At 48.7% G+C, this 21069-nt stretch overlaps 1 protein-coding gene across 1 annotated transcript in view; it reads right to left on the bottom strand.

The window, feature by feature from the left end:
* PI4KA (phosphatidylinositol 4-kinase alpha) overlaps window positions 1–21069 on the bottom strand; it is a 109045-nt gene that overhangs the window by 8118 nt on the left and 79858 nt on the right. The window contains exons 30-45 of the mRNA XM_016120120.2: window positions 18991–19083; window positions 17656–17812; window positions 17290–17417; window positions 12221–12379; window positions 11791–11942; window positions 10288–10395; window positions 9560–9687; window positions 8415–8534; window positions 8173–8252; window positions 7881–8074; window positions 6845–6935; window positions 6311–6478; window positions 5548–5601; window positions 2540–2660; window positions 1717–1846; window positions 1243–1313 (exon numbers count right to left, since the gene is read on the bottom strand). Coding sequence (XP_015975606.2) covers window positions 1243–1313; window positions 1717–1846; window positions 2540–2660; window positions 5548–5601; window positions 6311–6478; window positions 6845–6935; window positions 7881–8074; window positions 8173–8252; window positions 8415–8534; window positions 9560–9687; window positions 10288–10395; window positions 11791–11942; window positions 12221–12379; window positions 17290–17417; window positions 17656–17812; window positions 18991–19083 — 1954 coding nt within the window. The remainder of the gene's footprint in view (window positions 1–1242; window positions 1314–1716; window positions 1847–2539; window positions 2661–5547; window positions 5602–6310; window positions 6479–6844; window positions 6936–7880; window positions 8075–8172; window positions 8253–8414; window positions 8535–9559; window positions 9688–10287; window positions 10396–11790; window positions 11943–12220; window positions 12380–17289; window positions 17418–17655; window positions 17813–18990; window positions 19084–21069) is intronic.

Below are 21069 nucleotides of genomic sequence, written 5' to 3'. Positions count from 1 at the left end.
TCATGCTGCTCCTGAGGCCCGCATGGCCGCCCAGTGCTGGAGCGGCGCCACCCACTCTCACAGGACACATGCAGGAGCTTCCTACCCTGCTCTGCTCACCCAAACACCCTCAGCTCTGAGAGTCAGCCCACTGACTGGAGCTCCCTACTTTCGGCACATGTGTCAAGTAGGAGGACAAGAGAAAGCCCATTCTTGGCCAAGGAACTGGCAGGCGCTCTGGGGAGTGAACTCCCTGAGCCCCTGGGAGGTAGGAGAGCTACAGGATGTGGGCTTCAAGGTGTGGCCCTGAGACAGAAAGGACTGAGTCTCTTGGGGGGCAAAGTGAGGCCTTGCTGGGGGTGTAGACTGGCTGTCCTACCAGGGGAAGATGGGGCAAGGCAGGACCACATGGCCCCCTCCCCTGCCTCTCACCCTTCTTTACCCTCCAGCTCCAGCCTCTCTCACAGATGCAATTTCTAATCCTCTGTCCCACAGCCCTGGCTGGCTCCCCAGTGCCGCCAGGACAGGCCCTAGCAGCATGGTCTGCAGGGAGCTGGGGGCTTGCTGATAAGGGAAACGAAGGTTCTGTGTGGATGTCAAGCCTTCTCTGAGAAACTGAGCTGTTGTCTGCGGGGGCAGGGTAGGAAGCTTAACAAAACAAGTTAAGGAAAAGTCTAAACTGAGGCCTGTGTTGGCAACTTTGCTAAGACTAGCTGGTGTGAATAATTACTCAGGACAACCAGAGTTTTGTTGAGAGCTGTGCAGTGAAACCTGGATTTCCACCTTGATTTGAAAAAGTACACACTGGGCTCAAATTTTTGCATGGTTAACAGCTGCAAGCACCAAGGAGCAGCTGCCCACCCAGGGGACACAGGCACCTTTGTCCAACAGGTCCCAAGCACACCTGTGATGCCTCCAGTCCCATCCCATGACCACTGTCTGTGTGACCTATGTTACTCCTGTTACACTGGAGTTCTGGAACCTTCTAGAATAACAGCTGCTAAAGGCAGTGTCTTGGTCTTTAAAAAACAATAGGCAGCAAGGAAGATAAAGAGTGCCCACCGAGAAGCAGCTCCCAGCTCACCAGTGGCAGATTCTGGGGAGGGGCACTGGGCACCCAGGATCCAAGTGCAAGTCGAGCCAGCCCCGCTGCTGGTCTTCACACCCACCCCGCACTCTCCAGCCCCTGCACCCTCCAGCCCTTGCACCCTGCCTGCCCGAAGGGAGAGGTCCCTCTCCTGTCTCCAGAGTTCACCTACTCACCAGGCTGCACTTTCACTTCAGACAGAGCCGACAGACAAGCCTTCTTTCTCTCGTCTCCTTTAGGGTAGGGTCTGAGAAACAAGACAGAGATGCTCTATCCCTTGTAGAAAGTGGCCTCTGGGACTTCTGGGAGACAGCCCAGGGCCCGTTCCTGTCTGAGTCTGTCTCTTCCTAGCTCCAGTGACTCCTGGAGGCCTTGCTAGATCCAATTCCTCTAGGAGCACAGCATTTCCTGCCCAAAATCCTCATCAAGAGGCAAATCAGTGAAACGACAGGAGCTACAAAGGAGTCTGGTTTTCCTATTACCACTACAAGGCTCCTTTGGAACTTGGAGAGAGCAAACTGTAGGACAACATCCAGAATGAAAGTAGGATGTTTTCTGAAGGTTGTATGGCCAACTTCCTTTCAAGAGAGCAGAGTCCCACCCTGGCTGTTCCATTAGCACTCCTTGGGCAATTCCCACAAGCTGCTTACTTGATGATGGCTGACACGTTGGTGATCTTGTTAAAGAAATCAAATTCCCGCTGGTAGAAGTCTTTGGCTGGGCCCGACAGGGAGCCTGTGATCTCCTCTACTAACTGCTCCAGGAGGTCACCGATGTCGGCTGACAGGGAAACCGAGAGGGTGAGCCTTTGGCTGAGCCACAGAAAGGCCCTGGAGGAACCCTGCATGTTTGCCTGTCACACAGTCTGGGTATTCACTGGCACCCTCTCAGTACACCCCACTTTAAAGTCACACCACGAGGTTTGCCATCCTCAGTGTTGACACTTGTGAGCCTACGCACATGCAGTGGGGCTGAGGACACTAGCGGTCACAGGAGCCTCATGGCTTTGCTGACTAACGTTAGTTAATACTGCTTGCTAAAGTCCACGTAAACCAAAGCTCTTAGAGGGTCTCAGTAGTTTTTAAGGACATGAGGATGATTAAGACATCTCTGTTTGAGAACCACTGTCCCGAGTGGCCACCTTGTCCCCACACGGAGTTCAGCCAGAGAAGGAGAGTTCACATATGCCTGGGGAGCTGCAGGATGGGGTTTTCAGGGGCAGGGGCCCGGGCCCGGCAGGGTGGACAGAGAATGGGCTAGCGAAGGCTTGGGGAAGGGAGTGGGTGTCCTGCTCCTGCTGTGTGTTAAAGGTAAGGTGTCCCTGCCAAAGAATGGGAAGCAGAAGGAACTACAGGCTGGGGCAACACGGGTCATGGAGGGCCCTGCAGGATGAGGAAGGCTCAGCCTCTGGGCAGCCACGGAGGGTGTTAAAGATGTGGGGTGAGCCTTGAAGGAAGATGACAAAATACTCACAGTCTTTCTGGTGCCCTTCTTCATCTAGATAGATGTTTGTTTTCATGTTCCAGATAAACTGGTGTGCCAGAAGCTGAGATTTGGCTGCAGCCCACAGAATATACTCCCGCACATAGCCCATCTGAAGGAGAGAAAGGTCACCATCAGCCCAGGCTGGGAGCCTCTCTCCCCGAAGATGCACTCTTTCTAACCCTGACTCCTAGTGCTTGCAGACTCAGCAAGAAGTGAGGCCGAGTGGTTTCCAGCCACATGAGCAAACTCTTCTCGGTCTTTGGTGAGTCCAGCCCAGGGGCCAGGCCAAATTTTGGGGGTGGTAGGGTCTGCTATATAGGCATGAATCAGCTTTGTCTCCTCTGTTGATTCTCCTGGATTCTAAGAACCAGGACTCTCGCCAATTTCTGCTGTTGTTAAGTACGAAGAATAAGTAGGCTGGGAACTGAAACTCATCTGTAAGCTGGCTGTTAAGAACAATGGTCCACAGTGATGTATGGGTTCCAGAAAACCATATAATGCACAGATACTTCATGAGTTGATATATCACAGCCACCATCCTAAGGGACCCTCTGACCTCTTACTCATTTCCTGCCACTCATAACACCAGTTTTAATTACTGTGTCCTAGATTGAAAAGGCAGCCTCTTCCTCATTGTGGTAGTCTGTGATAAAGTCTTTATCATCTGATAAAGTCTTCTTTGGATTTAGGTGGGTGGGCTTACCCAACAGGTCAAATTTCAAATAACTCATCGCTTTGGGTTTCCTAATTCTAACCCAGCGAAAGGATCTAAAGATAAACTATGAACATTCAACTTGTAGTGTGTATAGATATGTTTGCAGCTTTCAGGTTCGCGAACTGGTGGAAATGCCTGAGAGCAGCAGCCTGGAGGGGATGGAGGCTCCACACCCCTTTCCACACACCCCTTGTCCTATGTATCTAGCCCATCTGGCTGTCCCCGAGTTATATCCTTTTATCATAAATTGGAAATACAATCAATTTTGTCAAGACCATGAAAAGGGACGCATGAAGTAACAAACCAACTCTTGTTATGAGAATGGAAACTGAGGCAGCACAGTACGAACAAGGAGGAATTGTCGTCAGTCGCTTAGGACCACAAAGGCTTCCAGCTTTGAAAAAGATTTCAGCGTTTTATTCCTGTGTATTTTTTAATCAGGAGTTCTCAGTAGTCAGAAAGATGGGCCTCAAAAATAACTGAGGTGGATTGGTACACATCAAACATGTTAAAATTCATGAATTTATGATATTTGGGAGGAAAATAAAAGAAAAACTGGTCATCTTTAAATAATGTTAATGAATTAACTCATTATTTTGAGAACTAGGAAAAAAAGGAGCACAGAAAAAATTCAGAAATTTTTTGAAAAGCAGCTTATGTAAACTAATAGCCAACAAAACAAACCAAAGTCCCCTGCGTCTCCACGCGCTAGCTGCCTCACGCTAACCGCAGCCCACTCGGTCCTGTCCCTGTTGAGCGTGCTAAGCAGAGACTGAACACACCGCCTACCTGGGGCGCAGTGTTCTCTGGTGGCCGCCACAATGTGCTCATGTGGAAACCCTTGGGGCCCATTCCTAACCCCCTCCTCTGGATTAGGCCTTTTTGCTAGGCCCATGTGGAGGCAAACACACCGGAGGGGAGAGAAGGGGAAGGGAGACACTACCTGGAGGAAAGGCGCATCACAACAGCACACAGTGCGGGGACTAATGAAAAGGCCCCTGCTTGGCAAATGTCCTACACGGTATCGGCATCACCTGCTTAGAGTTAGAAGCCTTTAGCTAGGGCAAGACCCAGTCTACCAAGAGAGGTCGGCTGTGATAGAAACGCTTTAGTCTATGGACCGAGATGGAACATCCTGCTAATCCACAGAGAAGAAGCCCACCCTGGGACACCCAGCCACAGCACTCACAGCTGCTATGGAGACTAGAGTAGTGGGAGGCAGCCTAGAGGTAAGCTGGTGCCACAGGGCTCGGCCAGGACAAAGTAGGGAAACGAGACTGGCACATGACAGTGGGGAACAAGATCAGCAGGTTGGGGAAGAGGCATTTGCTGCTGCTGCTCTCAGACACAGGCATGGCAGGTGGTGCTGCCCTGAGGCATGGGCAGTGTGGGCTCTGGGTTGTGGCCACCCCCATGGGTGTTTTCTGTGCCGGCCCTGTACTAGGCATCTTATGTACATGTATGCTGTTACGGACTGAGCTGTATCCACCCAAATTCTTATGTTGACATCCTACCCCTAGTGCCTCAGAATATGACTATATTTGGAAATGGGCCTTCAAAGAGGTGATAAAGTTAAAATTAGGTCATTAGGGTGGGCCCTCATCCAATCTGACTGGTGTCCTTAAAAAAAGAGACACATAGAGGGATGACCATATGAAGACACAGGGAGAAGATGGCCTTCTACAAGCCAAAGAGAGAGGCTTCAGATGCAATAACCCTGCCAACACCAGCCTCAGACTTCTAGCCTCCAGAACTGTGAGAAAACACATTTTTGTTGTTTAAAATTCCCCCTCTCCCCAGGCCATGATACTTTGCTATGGCAACCCTATTAGCAAACTAATACATTCATCATCTCACCTACTCCTTCTCAACACTTCCCACTGAAGAGATGAGGGAGCCAGGTTCAGGATCCCCATCTAATGAGTGGGGAACCCAGGTCAGACTACCCAACCTGAGCAAGTGGCTGGGAACGCTTGTAGAACCTGCTACTCTGCAGAGCGAGACTGGGCCTCACGGTGAGCTGGGTGACTGGGGTCATCCTGGATGGACACTGGTGACAACTACAGCCAGGAGTATGTGTGAGAGGAGCTTGGGGACCATGGTCACAGGTCAGTGGCCCTGCATAGCCTGCGATCTCCTGGACAGGCTGGAGACACGCCTGCTCACCAGGCTAGGCGTTGAGGGCAGGGGGGCGTGTCCTCATCATCAAGAGCCCCCTCCCCAGAGCCCAGCATAGCTCTCAGAGTGAAGAGAACAACAGCATGTGTAGGTATAGCCTTACCTTGTCATACCTGAGGGCCTGCACGATCTGGGGGATGTAGAACAGGATGGCATCCTGCAAAGGAGGAGATGTGACCATGACCCCAGGGGACAGGGGACAATTCTCCACCTCTAGGAAAGGTGAACAACTCAACATGGATGGATGCCCCAGGTTCCCGTCCCATCCCCTACCCCCAACCTGGGACTGGCCCTGCTATCACTCAGACTACAGGACACTATCCTCATTGGAGACCACAGCAGGACTGAGAATGGGGGAAAGCCAAGAGGACAGAGAGGAAAAAGGCTAATGGCTCAAAATACATGATTGGTGAGAAAAGCAAAGGGAACAAGAGAGGGAAGGGTCCGCCAGTGTTCGCTGCTGGGGGCCTGCTTGGGGACAAAGGCTGAGATTACAGCAGACCTGTGTGCTGGGGCTGCAGTAATTCAGACTCTGGAACATTCTACTGTCACTATGCCTGTCATGTGGGGTTGCTGGGCAATGAGCCTACACAGCCACAACTGGAACCAAACTTAAGTAAACTTCCTTTTTTAAACTCAGACAATTAAAGTTAAAAAGAAATGTAACTAGGAAACACATCTGAATAGAACTCAATCTATCTTCTTTGATTAGCTGAGCAGAAAAAGGGAATGAGGACATGTGCTGAGATGGACCGATGTTTAACCAGGCGTACACCCAGGTTTGAGATAAAGCCTGTCCTTCATCTCTCCACCTAAACACTGCCAGGTAGTCCCACTGAGGCCACTTTCAGCAGGATGGGGCTCACCGGTGGGAAGGACCGCAGGACTTTCACCCCATACTGTGCCGTGAGAGGATGCGGCGGGTACATGCTGGAGAAGTAGGAGAGGCCGGTGGGCGGGTCTGCAGGGGCCCAGCACAGCACGTGGCTGAGCTCTGGCGCATCAGCATCGATGGTGTGCCAGGTGACTAGGAACTGGGAAGGAAGCAAGGGGACGGCCGGCTCAGGCAGTCCCCGAGCCCCCCTAGAAATACCCGGCTCCATCCCACTTTATGGGGACAGTCCAGGAAAGTGATGATTTAAAGCATTTTAAAGCAGTGTGAGAAAAGGCTTCTGACAGTTATGTATAACAGCGCAATTTCAAATAGGGTGAAGCACATTTGGTATTTTTCTATTGTGAATGACAAATGCTTCACATGAGGAGAGGAAAACAGGAGATTGAAAAATCATTATACCACTCAGGTCATCAGGTTTTTATCACATTTGTCACATTTCTAGTTTCTGGGCATTTCAGGCATTTTTGTGCATTTTGATCCTAGGACCCGGCACACACTACGCTACCTTGATAGCTTCAGGGATGTCACTAACGGCTCCTGGGTCCAACCGAACCAGACGGGTCACTTCATTGCCAATGGCTTCTGTGTTCTTAAACCTACAGACACAGAGGGTATAGGTGGGGTGGCCGCACTGGAGGAGGGGGAGGCGGAGGGAGCCCTGCACTGGAGGGATATAGATCAATGCCAAACGTTATCTAAACACACTATACATTGTTGACGCACTGGTAACTCCGAATACAAGTATTTGCAATAAACAGCATTATGACCGCTGTAACAAAATGCCAGAACTGTCTTGATCAGTAATTATCCTCACCACTCAAAGAATGCCTCCCTTTACAGTCCTTGCCTTCAGAACACCCCTTTGCCCTGGCCCCTAAAGTGGTCCATCCATGGAGCATGGAGCAGGGTCCAGCCCGTAGCAGGTAGGAGGGCGGTGTGTTTTCAGGCTAACACAAGGTAGACTTTCCATAAACACTGTTAGGCTGTGGTTGGTCCTGATCCAGAGGACTGAATTAGAACCAGAAGGAGGAGGCTGTCAGTACGTAAGTGTGTGCTCTTGGGGAAGAAAGGTCACCCCTGCACGCATTCACATGGGGTGGGACTACACACAGGGCCTTGGAAGTCCCTCTCAGCTACCACTGATCTCAGAGTCCTATCCCTGTAAGACTTTCATAGGAGAGTTCACAGTACACTCAGTGGCTGGCTGCCTCCCCCGAGTAGCCTGCCACTGAAAGATGACATCCTGGAACAAACCCAAATCCTCCCCAGGTCACCTCAGTGAGTGGCAGCCTCTATGTACTTCTTTCTTTCTTGAATTAAACCGGGGCCCTGAATGTGCCAATGTGGCCTCCTTGGGCTCCAGGGGTTGAGGTACCCTGTGGGCATCTGTGCGGGGTGAATGTACAGGGCAGAGGACCAGCCTGCTAAGATCACTTCCCCGACTGTCCTTGGCAGTGACACATTGCACTCCTCCCCGCTCAGGCCCCCTTACATTGGACCTCTGGCAAGGCCCTTGTGAGGCAGGTGTGACCTGGGCCTACCTGGCTGGCAGCTGCACGGCCAGGTAAGGAGAGATGCTCCAGGCAAGGTTCACGTTATCTTTCCACTGCTTCTCACTCAAACTAAAGTACTTGGACCGCCAGTTGGCCACGCTGTTCTCCCCAGCCTGGTCCAGCTCTAGCTCTGGGGCCGACAATGGGTTGTACCAGGTGATGAGACGCTCAATCTCGGTGGCCTGGTGAGACGAGACATGCGGATGGGAACTTCTGCCCCCACTCTGCTCCCTTCCCTGCCCCTCCTGGGGCTGTGGGCGTGTTGTGGGCAGTGCCTTACCAGCAGAGACAGGAGCAGCGTTCTGCGCTTCATGTAGTACTTGTGCAGTTGGGAGCCCCGGTTGGTTTTCTTAGACATGCCTGGGGAGGAGAGAGAAGCCACACATTTGTTCCTTGGAGGTCTCTGGTCTGCCCTTTGTTTCTAGAACCCAGGGGAAGCTGTCTTTCAGTGTTCTGTCTACCACCTGAGTTGCCAGGATGTGACTTAGACCTGAGGGATCTTTCAGCAAACCTTCAACTGACCTGACTTCTTGGAGATGGTCGACATGCCGCTGGACAGAGGGTAGGTGTTGATCCAGCCTTGCGTGGCCTGTTGGCGAGAGCCAACTGCTATATCCAGATTGCTCCGAGTGTCTTGGTTATCTGTGAGCAAACACATTATTGCGACTACAATAAGGTGTCTGGATTTTCACCAGAGATAAGGCAATCAGTGGAGGAACGTGGACGGGGAGGCAGCCGATGAGAGCTTTGCAGAACTAACCCAGACATCCAAGAAGTTCTTTATTTCATCATTCTAGATGAAAAGCTTACTAAAATTTATAGACCTCCTAGCTGTTATGATAGAATAAAACAAATATGGTAGTGATCTTGATAAATGAAGGCAGTTATCTGATCTCCAGGATAATGTAGTCTTTTAATATAGCAATAATTTGAGGACTTGTGGGGGCAGATGATAAGGATCGTTTGCCCTGTTCTAATAGGAACCAGGAAGCTGACTTAGGAAATTACTGTGCCTGCAATTTCATTTTTCTTTTCTTTTCCTTTCTTGGCTGTCAGGTTGTCAGGTGCAGGTCTGAGAGCAGAAACCTCATCTCTAATTTGCAGTGTGGGATCAGCTCTGAGCTTAGAGAAACAAGAATGTGGTTTCCTTTTGGAGGTTTGCTACTTGATTACATTTCAGCATCTTTTCCTTATTTCCCGACCCACCCACACTGGCTAGATCCTATCTGTCCTTAGAAACTCAGCTCACGTATCACCTCTTCTAGAAAACTATCCCCAGCTCCCCAACTCCAGTAGGCCAAGTGCCTATCCTTGAGGGGTATACCCATGATCTCTTCCTGTTGTAATCACCTGTCGATTGTCTCTAATCAGATACGCAGTGGGTGAACAGAGCTGGTGCTGAAAGAAGTTACATTGAGCGGCATTTGCTCTGAGCCTTGTGGGCTTACTCATGCTGCACAGCTGGGGCTGGAGAAGTGGCCAGGCAGGCTTTGGGCCTCTGGTGACTGTGTAGCAGGACCAAAGCAAGGGAACAGCTGGGCTCTAATTGCTCTTCTGACCCGGCTCCTTCAAGGCTGACCCCTGTACACCTCCATCCTGTACCACCCTCCACCCCATGCCTCAGCTCCACCACTGTGAGCAGCTGTGCTGCTCAGAACAACCCTTACCTGGGGGAACAAGCTGGCTGGCTGTTAGGTACTTCTTATCTGAGAACATGGCAGTCCAAAATTTAATCATTATGCTGATGTCTTCACGCAGCCTCTTTTCTCCTTGAGTAGGGAACTTCGGGGGACAACTTCAAACAACCACAAGAGGACAAGAGTTGAGTGCCTGGAGTCAGGGACTAAAAAGCGGCAAGCATATTACAAAGCAAAGAGAGGTGACAGCAATGATCTCTTAGTGACAAGAGGTTACCCAAGGCTCGTCATCGGCAACAAGTATCTCATTAACCCTCATGGTAAAGTGTGATGATTTTCTGAGCCCTCTGGTGACCGCCTCCACCTCTATAATCAGCAATGTCTTCAGCGCTTGGCTGAATGGCATGCTTGTGGCAGATTGTACAACTACAGCTGTCTCCGTACAACATCATCACCTACACTTGCAAAGCCCCAGGAGGCAAGTATTTGCAATTCTTTGTGCAATAACCATTTGTATCACTTGGAAAGTTAAATGGATGCATTTAATCCCTTAAGTCAACTGAACTGAATTGTCATTCATCTCAAAGGACTAAGTATACACACAGAAACACAGCACAGGGTTAAAGATATTCAAATCCTCATCAGGGCTGCTAAATGAGGTCGGTGGCATAAACCAGGCAAATCATTTCCTCCTGTGACTTCTGGAGGTCCGGGACAACAGAGGATACTGTCTGGGCTGGGCATGGCACAATGAGTACCTGAAGTAGTCAAAGGCAGTCGAATATATCTTCTCACGGAGCACATTGCGGATGGTTGCATTTGGAACCACGTCAGCATGCAGAAGGGACAGCCCCAGGGTTAGCAGTCTACGAGAGAGCCCGGGAATGAGTCAGTCACATGGCCTGTGACAAACCTCCGAGGGGTCCCTGCCTCCTCTGCAAACCACTAGGGCCTTGGGCTCAGGGCACATCTCCAGATGACAGAACTCTAGGGTGCCAGGACTGCACTATCAGCCACCAATTACCATTCACAGGTTTACTGTACCCAAAATGTCTCAGGAAAGGATTTTCTTAAACCTTCACTTTTGTTGGGGAAAAATGAACAATGTGTGTGTTAATCTGCCTTGGCCAGAAGCTCCCGTCTAAAAACTATTTGGAAACTACTCCCTGAGATGTAGTCACCTATAGGTGCTACAAAGGTAGAACCTTTCTATTAAAGTTAAAAAGAAGTAATCTACCAAGAACCTGGTTTCTGCCAGGTGCACAGTGGTCTGTGATGAGGTAAGTATGGCAATGGAGAGGGAGCACCTGCTCATTTCCACCACAATTTCACATTGCTGTGATGGTCCAGTGTGGAGCCTTTTCTAGTAATTCATTTTCACTGCATCTGATAAAGGAATAGGTCCGTGACATTAAAATTAGGGAGAAAGAGAACTAGCTCTTCCCTGCAGTGGTTTGAGAAGCAAGGTCCAGGGGGTGGCGAGTGCCCAGTGGGCTATAGGAACACGGGTCTGGAGCTCAGGGGAGGGGCAGACAGAGCTAGTGTCACTGCTGGGCAGCAGAAAGGGGTACAGGCAAGAGAAGTAGCATACCCCAGTGAGGGGCTCCGTACCTTCCCTCTATCTGACCACGCAAGCACCTGCAGGCCCAGCTCAGGCCCCTCTCTATGTCAGTCTGGCCCCTCCTGCTGTGTCCAGAGCACCCAACCCTGGTCACAGCACCTGGCTTGAGGCCCCCCACCAGGCCACATGTCCTGAAGGAAATTATGTGTCCTCCCTTTGGTGTGTCTGATGTTTTGCCCAGGGCTTTCTATGTAGTCAGCACAATTGGAAATTTTCTGTGGACATCTCAGAGGGGTAAAGTGACATACCCAAAGTTACTGCTGAACCCCTAGCCTGAGCTTATCATACAACCTGCTGATTTTTACTCACTAGTATGTCACTATAATGGTGACATTTTGCTGCCACCCACCCCAACCAATTTAGAAAGGCTGCTCAACATTTGGGTGCCCCAGACCCTTGAGTGAACCAGCTTCTTGGACAACTCTCTTGCTGTGGACACAACGATGCCCAACTGCCCCAGCTCTGCAAAATGCGGTGGGCCAGGCCATTTGTGTCCAGACTCCCCTACCAGAAGCCCTGCACATACCGGAGACTTGGTCATTTTCTGCTAAATAAATGACCAACCACAGGAAACTCCCATGGAAAGTGCCCATGGTACATGCAACTCAGCGCCACCACCCCAAAGAGGAGAGCCCCTCACTTGAAGCGGGGCCCGATGGCCGCCACATGCCGGTTCATGCTCCCCTTGGCCCCGCCGATGCTCAGGGACATGGAGCGCTGCAGCAGGCTGGAGAAGATCTCTACTTGATCAGAGCTGCAGTACTTGGCGATCTCGAACCGTTGCACCAGGAACTGAGCAGGGAGGAGAACATGCCGCTGTGTTGGGGTCCACCGGCCTACCCTGAGTCAGTGTGGCCAGCTGAGGTGCTCTGGGCTCAGGAGGGTGGGTTGGGGACTGAGGGAAGCAGGAAGAGGTTGGAAGTGGCCTGGGGAGAAGGCTGGCATCACTGATGGCCCCAAGGTAAGACAGTCGTAACCCCAGGTCTCTGTGCTCACTGAGCCAGGCCCCTGCAGCTAGAGTGGGCAGAGCACAGCTGAGCCTGGGGGAGCAGTGGGGCCTAGGCACGTACGTCAATCCAGATGTAGTGAGGGGTCACTTCGGGAGCACAGGGTTTGGGTTGACTGGCTTCCGACGCTGCCAGGGGGTCTGCTTCCTTTATCTCCGCAGAAAAAAGGCCGAACTTCTGCTCCACTGTCATCTGCCAGGCCCCTGCCATCTCTCGCATAAACTGCAAATACATGACTGTTAGCTCCTCGTAAAGCATGGAAATGTGTTTATTAATTATTTTTAATTATAAAAAGGATAGATGCTCAATGAACAACATTTAGAAAACTGAAGAAAGTATGAATTAAAATAAAGATGACCCATGATCTCACTTCCCATCTTTTTTTAGCAATAAGCCCATTCTTGAACTATCGCCAGGCTACGTTCTGTTTTGTGTGTCCTGTTTTATGATGGCAGGCTCTGACCTGGTAAGGGCAGGACCAGATTCTGGTCCAGAAACGACTTCCTTTTCTCCGCCCCTCACAATGCCTTCACAATGCCTGTACAATGCCTTCATGCTGCTAACTGGGCTGAGGAATAACCACGAGAGGCGAGTGGAGGCTGCAACTGCCTCTGAGCTGGGAAAGAGGTTCTGCAGGGAGCAGTCTTCCCTGTTGGCCTGACACCGCCAGGCAGCTCCTCTAAGGGCATCCAGAACCCCCTGAAGAGAGGTAACAACTGAGGCTTGGATCCATCCCCTCCTTCCTATGGTTTTGTGTGGGTGGCCGAGTAACCAGTCACAGGTAACCTCACCCAGGCCTCTGCTGATTGGGGTGGCCACAGGTTCTCATTAGCACTAATGAGCAGGTGAGCATCAACTAGGTGAGGCCCTGAGGAAGAAGGGCAGGAGGTGCTTGCCTTGGCCCTCTGCACTCCTTCCTGCCTGGAGGCACAGAAGCCATCTGGAGGCCCTGAGGGTGAGGACAAAGTCCACATGCTAAAGGTGGCAGAGTCGCAGATAAGGGGCCTGGGATATCAATAAGCTGTCTGCAACCTGAGGAAGATGAACCCTTAGTGATCAAGGTACTGCACCCGGTTTCTGTTTCCTGCTGCCATATATAAATGTTGTGATAGAGGGAAAAACCATGAGGCCACCAGGGCCGATGAGCCACAGCTGAGGCCGCATACCCATTCACTTGTTCGACAAACACATCTTGGTCGCTGCTTCTGGGCCAGATCCTTCTAGGCTCTGGAAATGGCACATAAGGAAGACAAACATGTCCACCCAGTCTATAGTAAAGCCACAGACGAGAGAAACAAGCTACAGACACTGGAGACTGATTTCTGCCAAGGGGAAAACAGCCATGAAGGGGCTTGGAAGAGTGAATGGGGGTGTTTGTGTGACATTTCAGATAGGGTGGGCAGGGGACAGCTAAGACAAGCCCTGGAGGAGATGTGGGAGCATGCCCAAAGGGCAGAGGCAGCAGGGACCCCACTGTGCCTATGGTGGGGCAAGCAAGGACAGCAGAGGGGCCTTGCAGGTCACAGAAACAAATTTGCCTTTTACTCTGCATTAGCACATGAAGGCACTGACAGGTCTGGGGCAAGGAAGGGACCTGATTCAACCCACGTTTTACTGGCTCGCTTTGACGTGTATGGAGAAGGTGGAGAGGGGACAGAAGAAGCAGGGAGGCCAGGGGCTGCCTCCCTGTTCCAGGAGAGAGGCAAAGGAGGCTAGGGCCAGGGGGCAGCAGCTGGGATATGGAAAGTGGCCAGCTTCTGGATATATACTTTAAGGCGAAAGGTAAATATGACAAGATTTGCCAAGGATCATTTGTGGGAGTATGAAAAGGGGAGTCAGAGATGGCTGTAAAGATTTTGTCTGAACAGAGGGAAGGATTACATTGGCATTTAAAGAGATGGGAAGTCTACCCTGAACATGCTCAATCTTGTCTGATCTCGGAAACCAAACAGGTTAGGGCCTGGTTAGTACTTGGATGGGAGACCACCTAGGAAGACCGGGTGCTATAGGTGTAAAAAAATTAAAAATTTTTAAAAATTAATGAGTCATGAATTTGAGCACTGTACCAAGAGATTGGGGTTCTTTTCTACCTTAGTGAATAAAGGCTCCAGACCCTCACAAGAAGTGTCCTAATACTGAAATGAGATCAATAAGCTCACTAGCTCTTTATCACCCCATGAATGCAAAATACATCGAAATATCATCAGCAACTGCCTCTGAAGCTAGGGTTATAGATGATTTTTTTTTTTCATTAGGCTCATACCTTCCAACTTCTCCATAATAAGCATATATTGTTTTTATAATAAAAAAAATTAAAAATTGTAATCCAACACATAAAAGACACAGAATAAAAGTAGAAAAGCCTGGCGGGTGCTGCTGAGCCTGGATAGGAGGCCCTCGCACAGGCAGAGGAAAACAGATGGCCTTCAACCCTGAGCTAATAGCAAGAAAGACCTGGATAATAATAACACACACACGCACGCACGCACGCACGCACACCTGTCAGGCTATTGAAGAGTGGTGGGTGAGGAAAGCTGTGAGTCTTGGCAGCTTGTGGGTCAGTGCTGGGTCTGGGTACAAGTGGGTGGACAAGGCCATCCAGAAGCTGAGTGACCTGAAGCCAGCACAGCCACTGGTGATGGCAGGGGAGACACACTAGAATCTGAAAGATCCCAAACGGAACGATAATTTGCTTGACATAAAAATCCTTCCGTGACTGCTCTTCCTAATTTTGCTGAAAAGAAAAAATGGAAGTGAAGGTGGGGTGAAGAGCAGGAAGAACCCACGCTTCTTGCTAAGACTAGCCCCTCGGAGGCAGGGGGCAGTAATCTTCATTTTAGCCACCTGATATAAGATCTATTCTCTTGTAAAATAAATCAATACGGCTCCTTAGTCTCTACTGCTTTTCTTTACATAATATCTAGTACACAATCAGAAATTTTAAAACATTAAAGAAAAGTCAACAGAAATCAACTCACAGATGACCCTGATACTAGAACTAACAGACCTGACAAGAACTTAACAGTAATTATAATACATTCAAAGTTATAATTATAGATGTAAAGAACAGGAAAGATACACAGACTCTCACCAGAAAATACAAACTATATAAAATAAAAATCCTAAATTTGAGAATGATATTTGAAATAAAAAGTATATAAAATGGTTTACCAACAATAAGTAAGGCAGAAGAAAACATCAGTGAATTGGAAGACAGACCAATTAAAATGAACCGAAATGAAACAGAGGGGAAAAAAATGACTGAAGCGAATGTTAATGACCTATGGGACAATATCAACTCACTGACACATATGTAACTAGAATCCCAAAATAAGAGAAATTGAGGCAAAAAAAAAAAAATTTAAAGAAATACTGCCCTAAAATTTCCAAGTTTGATGAAAAATCCTACATCTCTAAATTTAGCTCAATGAATTCCAACAGGATAATACATAGCATATCACATGTTGGCATATCATAGGCAAACTACTACAAATAAAATATAAAGGGCAACATTCTAAAATAAGCCAAAAAAAGAAAAAAACACAAATAGCATACATTGAGAAACAAGGATAATGATGACTGCTGACTTCTCCCCAGAAACAATGCGAGCCAGAAGACATCAGATGTATTTAACGTGCTAAAAGCAACAATGACAACAAAACAACTTATCAACTTAGGATCCTAGAGCCAGGAAAAATATCCAGATGTATAAGAAATGAAGATGAACTATAGCTGAGAGAATTTACTTCCAGCAGACCTGCACTACAAGAAATGCTAAAGGAAGTTCTTTGGGCAAATTTGGGTTTGAAGAAGATTGAAGAATGTGAGAAATTGAAAAAATTTGAATATTTAAGCCTTAAAAATCCTTTTCTTAATTTTTGAAAGGTTTCTGACTATTAGGAAAAAATATAAGGTGTATAGCAAATGTAGTAGTAAAATAAATGAAAATAAAACATAACAGATGACAGGGAGAAAATGGGTGTATATGATGGCAATGGTGTACAACTGTCACTGAAGAATCCCCTGCCTGGTAATGACAACAGCTGCTACCACAATAGCAGCTAGCGCTTACTGATAGCTTAATATGAGCTGGGCACTGTTCTTGGCCTGAGAGGTGAATATAGTCATTTAATCCTCACAGCAACTCTATGCCATAAATGCCCTTATTATTCTCATTATACAGATGAGGAATACTGCTTTGGGGTCAGAGCCCTGCAGGCTGGAGTGTGACTCCCTTAGGCCCTTCTGCATATTCTCTGATGACAGCAGAACTGGCTGGCTTGAGAACTCATACACACTTTAGTTCCATGTGGAAAGGGTCCCAGCACCACTGGTGAGCCCAAGGCCCCACCTGATTCTTCTGAGAGGCAGGGGCAAGTGCCTCTTCCTGACAGAGTTTATTAATCTCCCACAGAAGACAACTGGACCAAAACCTTTCCTCAAACTCTGACTGGTGTGCCCAACACAAACTCCATGCAGTTATAAAATACCAGGCAAATGTGAAGTATTATGATTATTGCTATCACCACTTGCCTGGAACATTCTAATTCCACCTTTGGAAATATTCCAATTTTCCTCAGGGGACAAGAAAAACAAAACACTCCTTTGACCACTTAACTGATCTTAAGGAACAGAAAAGAACTTTGAATTCCCTGTTACCATGAAAATTAACTGGATTTTTGAAAAATAAAACTCTTCTTAGGTATTCATCTATTCATCTGAAAGGGCATACAGGGCCTTCCCTGTGGGTCCCCTCCAGCAGCAACTTCAGAAATAGGGACACAAGGAAAGCTGTTCCTCCCAAAGTTAGCAGGCTAAGAGAAACATCCTTATGGACAACTACATGTTGACAGGTGTTCCAATCTCAGAGAAATGGCTCCCCCTACTGAGCTATGGAAAAATAACAGCTTCTGGGCACCACTGGGATGCTTTTAACCGATATTCCCTCTAGCCACGATGACAGTCCTGTAGTCAGGCATTAATATTACAATCTTACACATAAGGAAGCTGAGGCCCCAGAGGCTGAGGGGCTTTCCCAGAGTCCCCAGGCTTGTCAGCTGAGGAGCCAGGACAAGTCCCTCCATCTTTCACCCCGCCCCGCCCTCAAGAGCAGACGGCTATCGGTGCCCTACCGGCACTTCCACCCCATTCTTGCCAGCCAGCAGCCACTCCCAGCAGGCCAGAGCAGTCTCCATGCCATGCTCGTTGAACATCCGGAGGGGACCCCAACACAGATGATGGAGGAGCTGTGGGTCACAATCTAGAACCAAAGACAAATTGTTCAGAGGCCTCGAACATGGGCTGAACTCACAGCCTTCCTGGGTCAGCAAAATAGCACTGGCTATGCCAACAATGGCCTTTTATTTACTTTCACCAACCAGAGAGGGCACAAAGGTCTCTACTGCGGGAGCTCTAGCTGTTTCTTTAATCAGAACTCCATCTCACTAAGGATGATGAAGGCAAACACTTTCTTACAAATGAGCCCAGAGGTCCCTCACCTTTGCTGCTGATGAGCATCGCCGTCAGCTTGAACATGGCCTGAGTGTAGTGCTGCGGACTCCCAAGGTCTAATGCTGTGTTCAGCTCCTGGACCATCATTTTGTTGAGATCAGATATATGGCCTGTGGTGTCGGAGAAACGAATCATTCCATACACCTGCAAGAAGCATGCATGTCAGCACAGGTGGAAGTAATCTAGACACGTGGGTGAGATGCTGGCAGCCACCTAACCGTGCCCGAGGAAAGACTGGTGGGTGCTTCGTTGTCCTAAATTAGAGCCAATGCGGGACGATGTCAACAATGCTACCACTGCTCACAGCTTTTTGGGAACTTCTCTTCTAGAAACATGTGTTGGCATTCCCACCGTACTGGATGGTCCTTGAGGGCAGGGACCTGGTCCTGTTATCTTTGTATTCTAGCACTGAGCCTGGGGTCTGGCCCATGTAGGGCTGCATGAACATGGGCTGAATAAAGTTCCTTCAAAATCAATCAGTGACTCAAACAGAAAGATCAGCCTCGTTATTTGAAAAGTCACACATTTTTTTTTCCCAAGATTTTTTAAAAAGACTTGCTTACAGAGGAGATGTGACTGCTTCCAAAACCAAATCTACCCACAAAAACAGACATACCATAACCAAAACATATGGAAGAGACTCTCAGAGTGATTTGTGGTCACTGGGAATGCAGGGTCAGTTGCAGCTGAGGGGGGCAATGGGTTCCACTGCTGGGGCTAATGGGAAGAATGACTGTTGGAATAAGCAAGTTGCAGAGCTCTTGGTGGGGAGTGAGTCCCTCACTTAAACCAGGCCACCGACAGACTTTCAGGAACCTCTGAAATGGCGCAGGCTAGCTCCTGTGTTTTACAGATGAGAAAACTGGGGCCCAGAGAGGTGAAGCAACTTGATGAACTAAGGTGTGGTGGACAAAAGCCCACATTGTGGTCAGATGTGGCTCCTGATCCCGCTCTGCCTGGGTGACTTTCGTAAGTTACTTAATCTTAGGAGCTTCAGTTTCTTTATCTGTAAAACTGGAATAACAGAATGTATACCTTACAGTTGCCCCAGATAACGCACTCAATAAATCTTTGCTATCACTTAAAAAAAAAAAAAAAAGCCAGAAATACAGAATGCTTCAGTGTAGCCAGTGTGGTGAACAATTGCCATAAATGCTCCAGACTGTGCTGACGGTCCCGGGGCCCCAGGCCTTCATGTTTACCTAAAATAAGTGAATTCCACATTCACCAGACAGCTTCATTCATTTTCCACTGGGAAGGAACTGACTGGCATCAGAACAAGAGGACACTACAAAGGGCCCTGGACACAGGGACAGAAGTACCTCGCCTGCGTAGCGGTTGCGCAGATTGAGGGACGCCATGAAGTTGGAGTAATCTTTCTTTACACAGGCCGGGCGCTCGGTGAGCTGAGTTGCCTACGGACAAATATCAAGAATTACTTCAGACCTTAGCAATGTGTGTTTTTCATGTTTACCATGGCTAAACCTAAGTCTAATTAAGAAATCAAGTTCAGATCCAGGATTCATTAAAAATCTTCGATGCTGGCAAGTTAATGAAAATATTTTAGAATCCCCTCTATTCCGATATGTCCCATGGAAAAGAGATTAAGAAAAGTGTTTAGCATGAAATATTTCTCTGGAGAGGCAGCTTGTACTGTGGCTTCGCCTTGCTGTCCTGACTACTTTCACCCCAAGGGTGAGGGCAAACAGGCCTTTCTAGATTGTTGTGAAAATCATTGTAATCTGCAATGGAAATACTGTGAGTTAATGCTCATGGGACGTCCACTCTGCTGGTGCGCAAATGTGACTTAAAGATGGTAGAGGGTGACTGAAGTTGAGGGCAGTGACAGAGTCACTGGGGCTCTGTAACGTCTACTCCCTGCTCACAGCATAAGACAAAAGGGACACACTCTGAGTAGAGAGACAACCAAAAGATTGGGGAAAATATACAAAATCACGCATCCCCTCACTGCCTCTATTTTAGCCTCAGCCCTCAGCCCGCCCCCCTCACCCCTCCAGCACCGGGGGTCTCAGTGACTCCTCTCCCTAATGCTGGCTGCCCACTGTTCTGCCCAGCATCACTAAACACTGCCAAGATGCATGACCATCTCCAACATTTCCCTTTAGTGCCTTTTACTACAAACCAACACAATCTATCCACTGCTTGACATATGAATACTCCCGGGGAAAATAAATTTCTTAATTGTTGGAATATTGAGAATTTCATGGGGGGGGGCGGGACTAATGAGGGTTAGGAGAAAAAATTTTTTTGAGAAGAATCAAAATATAAGTGAGAACAAAAACATGTTTTTCTTATAAAACTTTAAGCTGGTTTACTAAAAAATACTTTACTTAAAACTGCTTCATATTTTTTGGAGACTGCTGTCGGCATCAAGCAGGCCTGCTCTGGAACCTGATTCTGTCACCAATCAGCTGTGAGACCCTGGTGGGCCGCAGGGCAGGCCAGCTCCCTCAGACACGCTGTGACTCATGTGCATGCCTAAAGCACCAAGGTGTGGCGGATGGCCCTGCAGAGGTTTTCTGACTCAGTTCTCTGGGCCGCACCATCTGCCTAAAATCACGCTTCTGAAACCACCCCCTATGGGACCCCAACCCCAGTGTCCTATGATGGGGAGGTGTCACCCTGGGGCCTGAAGACTCGTGTTTTTTATGGAGCAGGGGCACCTAGGCTGGGAGCACCAGCACAGCAACTCAGAACACACAATAAAAAGTATCCTTCTCCTTTTCCTCCCGGGTGGCAGGGCTCCCTGCTGCCTTCCTTCCTTCCCTGATGCTCAGCCGCTGCACCTCCACCATACCGTGTCCTTAAAATACAAGTGGGAAGCCTCCCCCTATCCCACTTGAAGAGAGTTAGGGAGCACCAAAAGCACACACAGCCACGGTGGGTTCGGAGGACCAACTGAGGCCCTGTGCTGGGCGCTGGGGCTGGGAGATGCCCAAGACCAACGATCCAGTCAGACCACCTGTGGTCAAGCCCCTGCTTTGATCTTAGGCTCTAATTTAACTCAGAAAGCACTACTTAGTGGATGTGCTGCCCTCTATGTTAATCTCGAGCAGAACAAGATGAAGCTGAAGATGTGCACATACATATCAGCATCTGCTGAATAGAGGATTATTAGGAAGTTGTCAAATGTTTCAGATCAAGGTGACTATAAAGTGATGTTGAATGTGTATAACCAGAGATCAGTTTTCTTCCTTGTGGATGTGGACTTGCAGAAATCCAAATCTGAGCTCATTAATGAGTCAAGCTGACATCTCCATCAATCCATATTTTCAAAACAGAAGTAGAGTAAGGAAATGCCTGCTTTACTGATCAGCTCTTCTCTGAACCTGGGGATCTCTCACAGACACTTCAGGTGCCTCTCACACATGCAGCATGCG

This window comes from Rousettus aegyptiacus, unplaced genomic scaffold, assembly GCF_014176215.1.
Source record: "Rousettus aegyptiacus isolate mRouAeg1 unplaced genomic scaffold, mRouAeg1.p scaffold_m13_p_5, whole genome shotgun sequence".
NCBI lineage: Eukaryota > Metazoa > Chordata > Mammalia > Chiroptera > Pteropodidae > Rousettus > Rousettus aegyptiacus.
The sequence above is the reverse complement of the archived record's forward strand: the minus strand, read 5'-3'. Positions and strand labels throughout refer to the sequence as shown.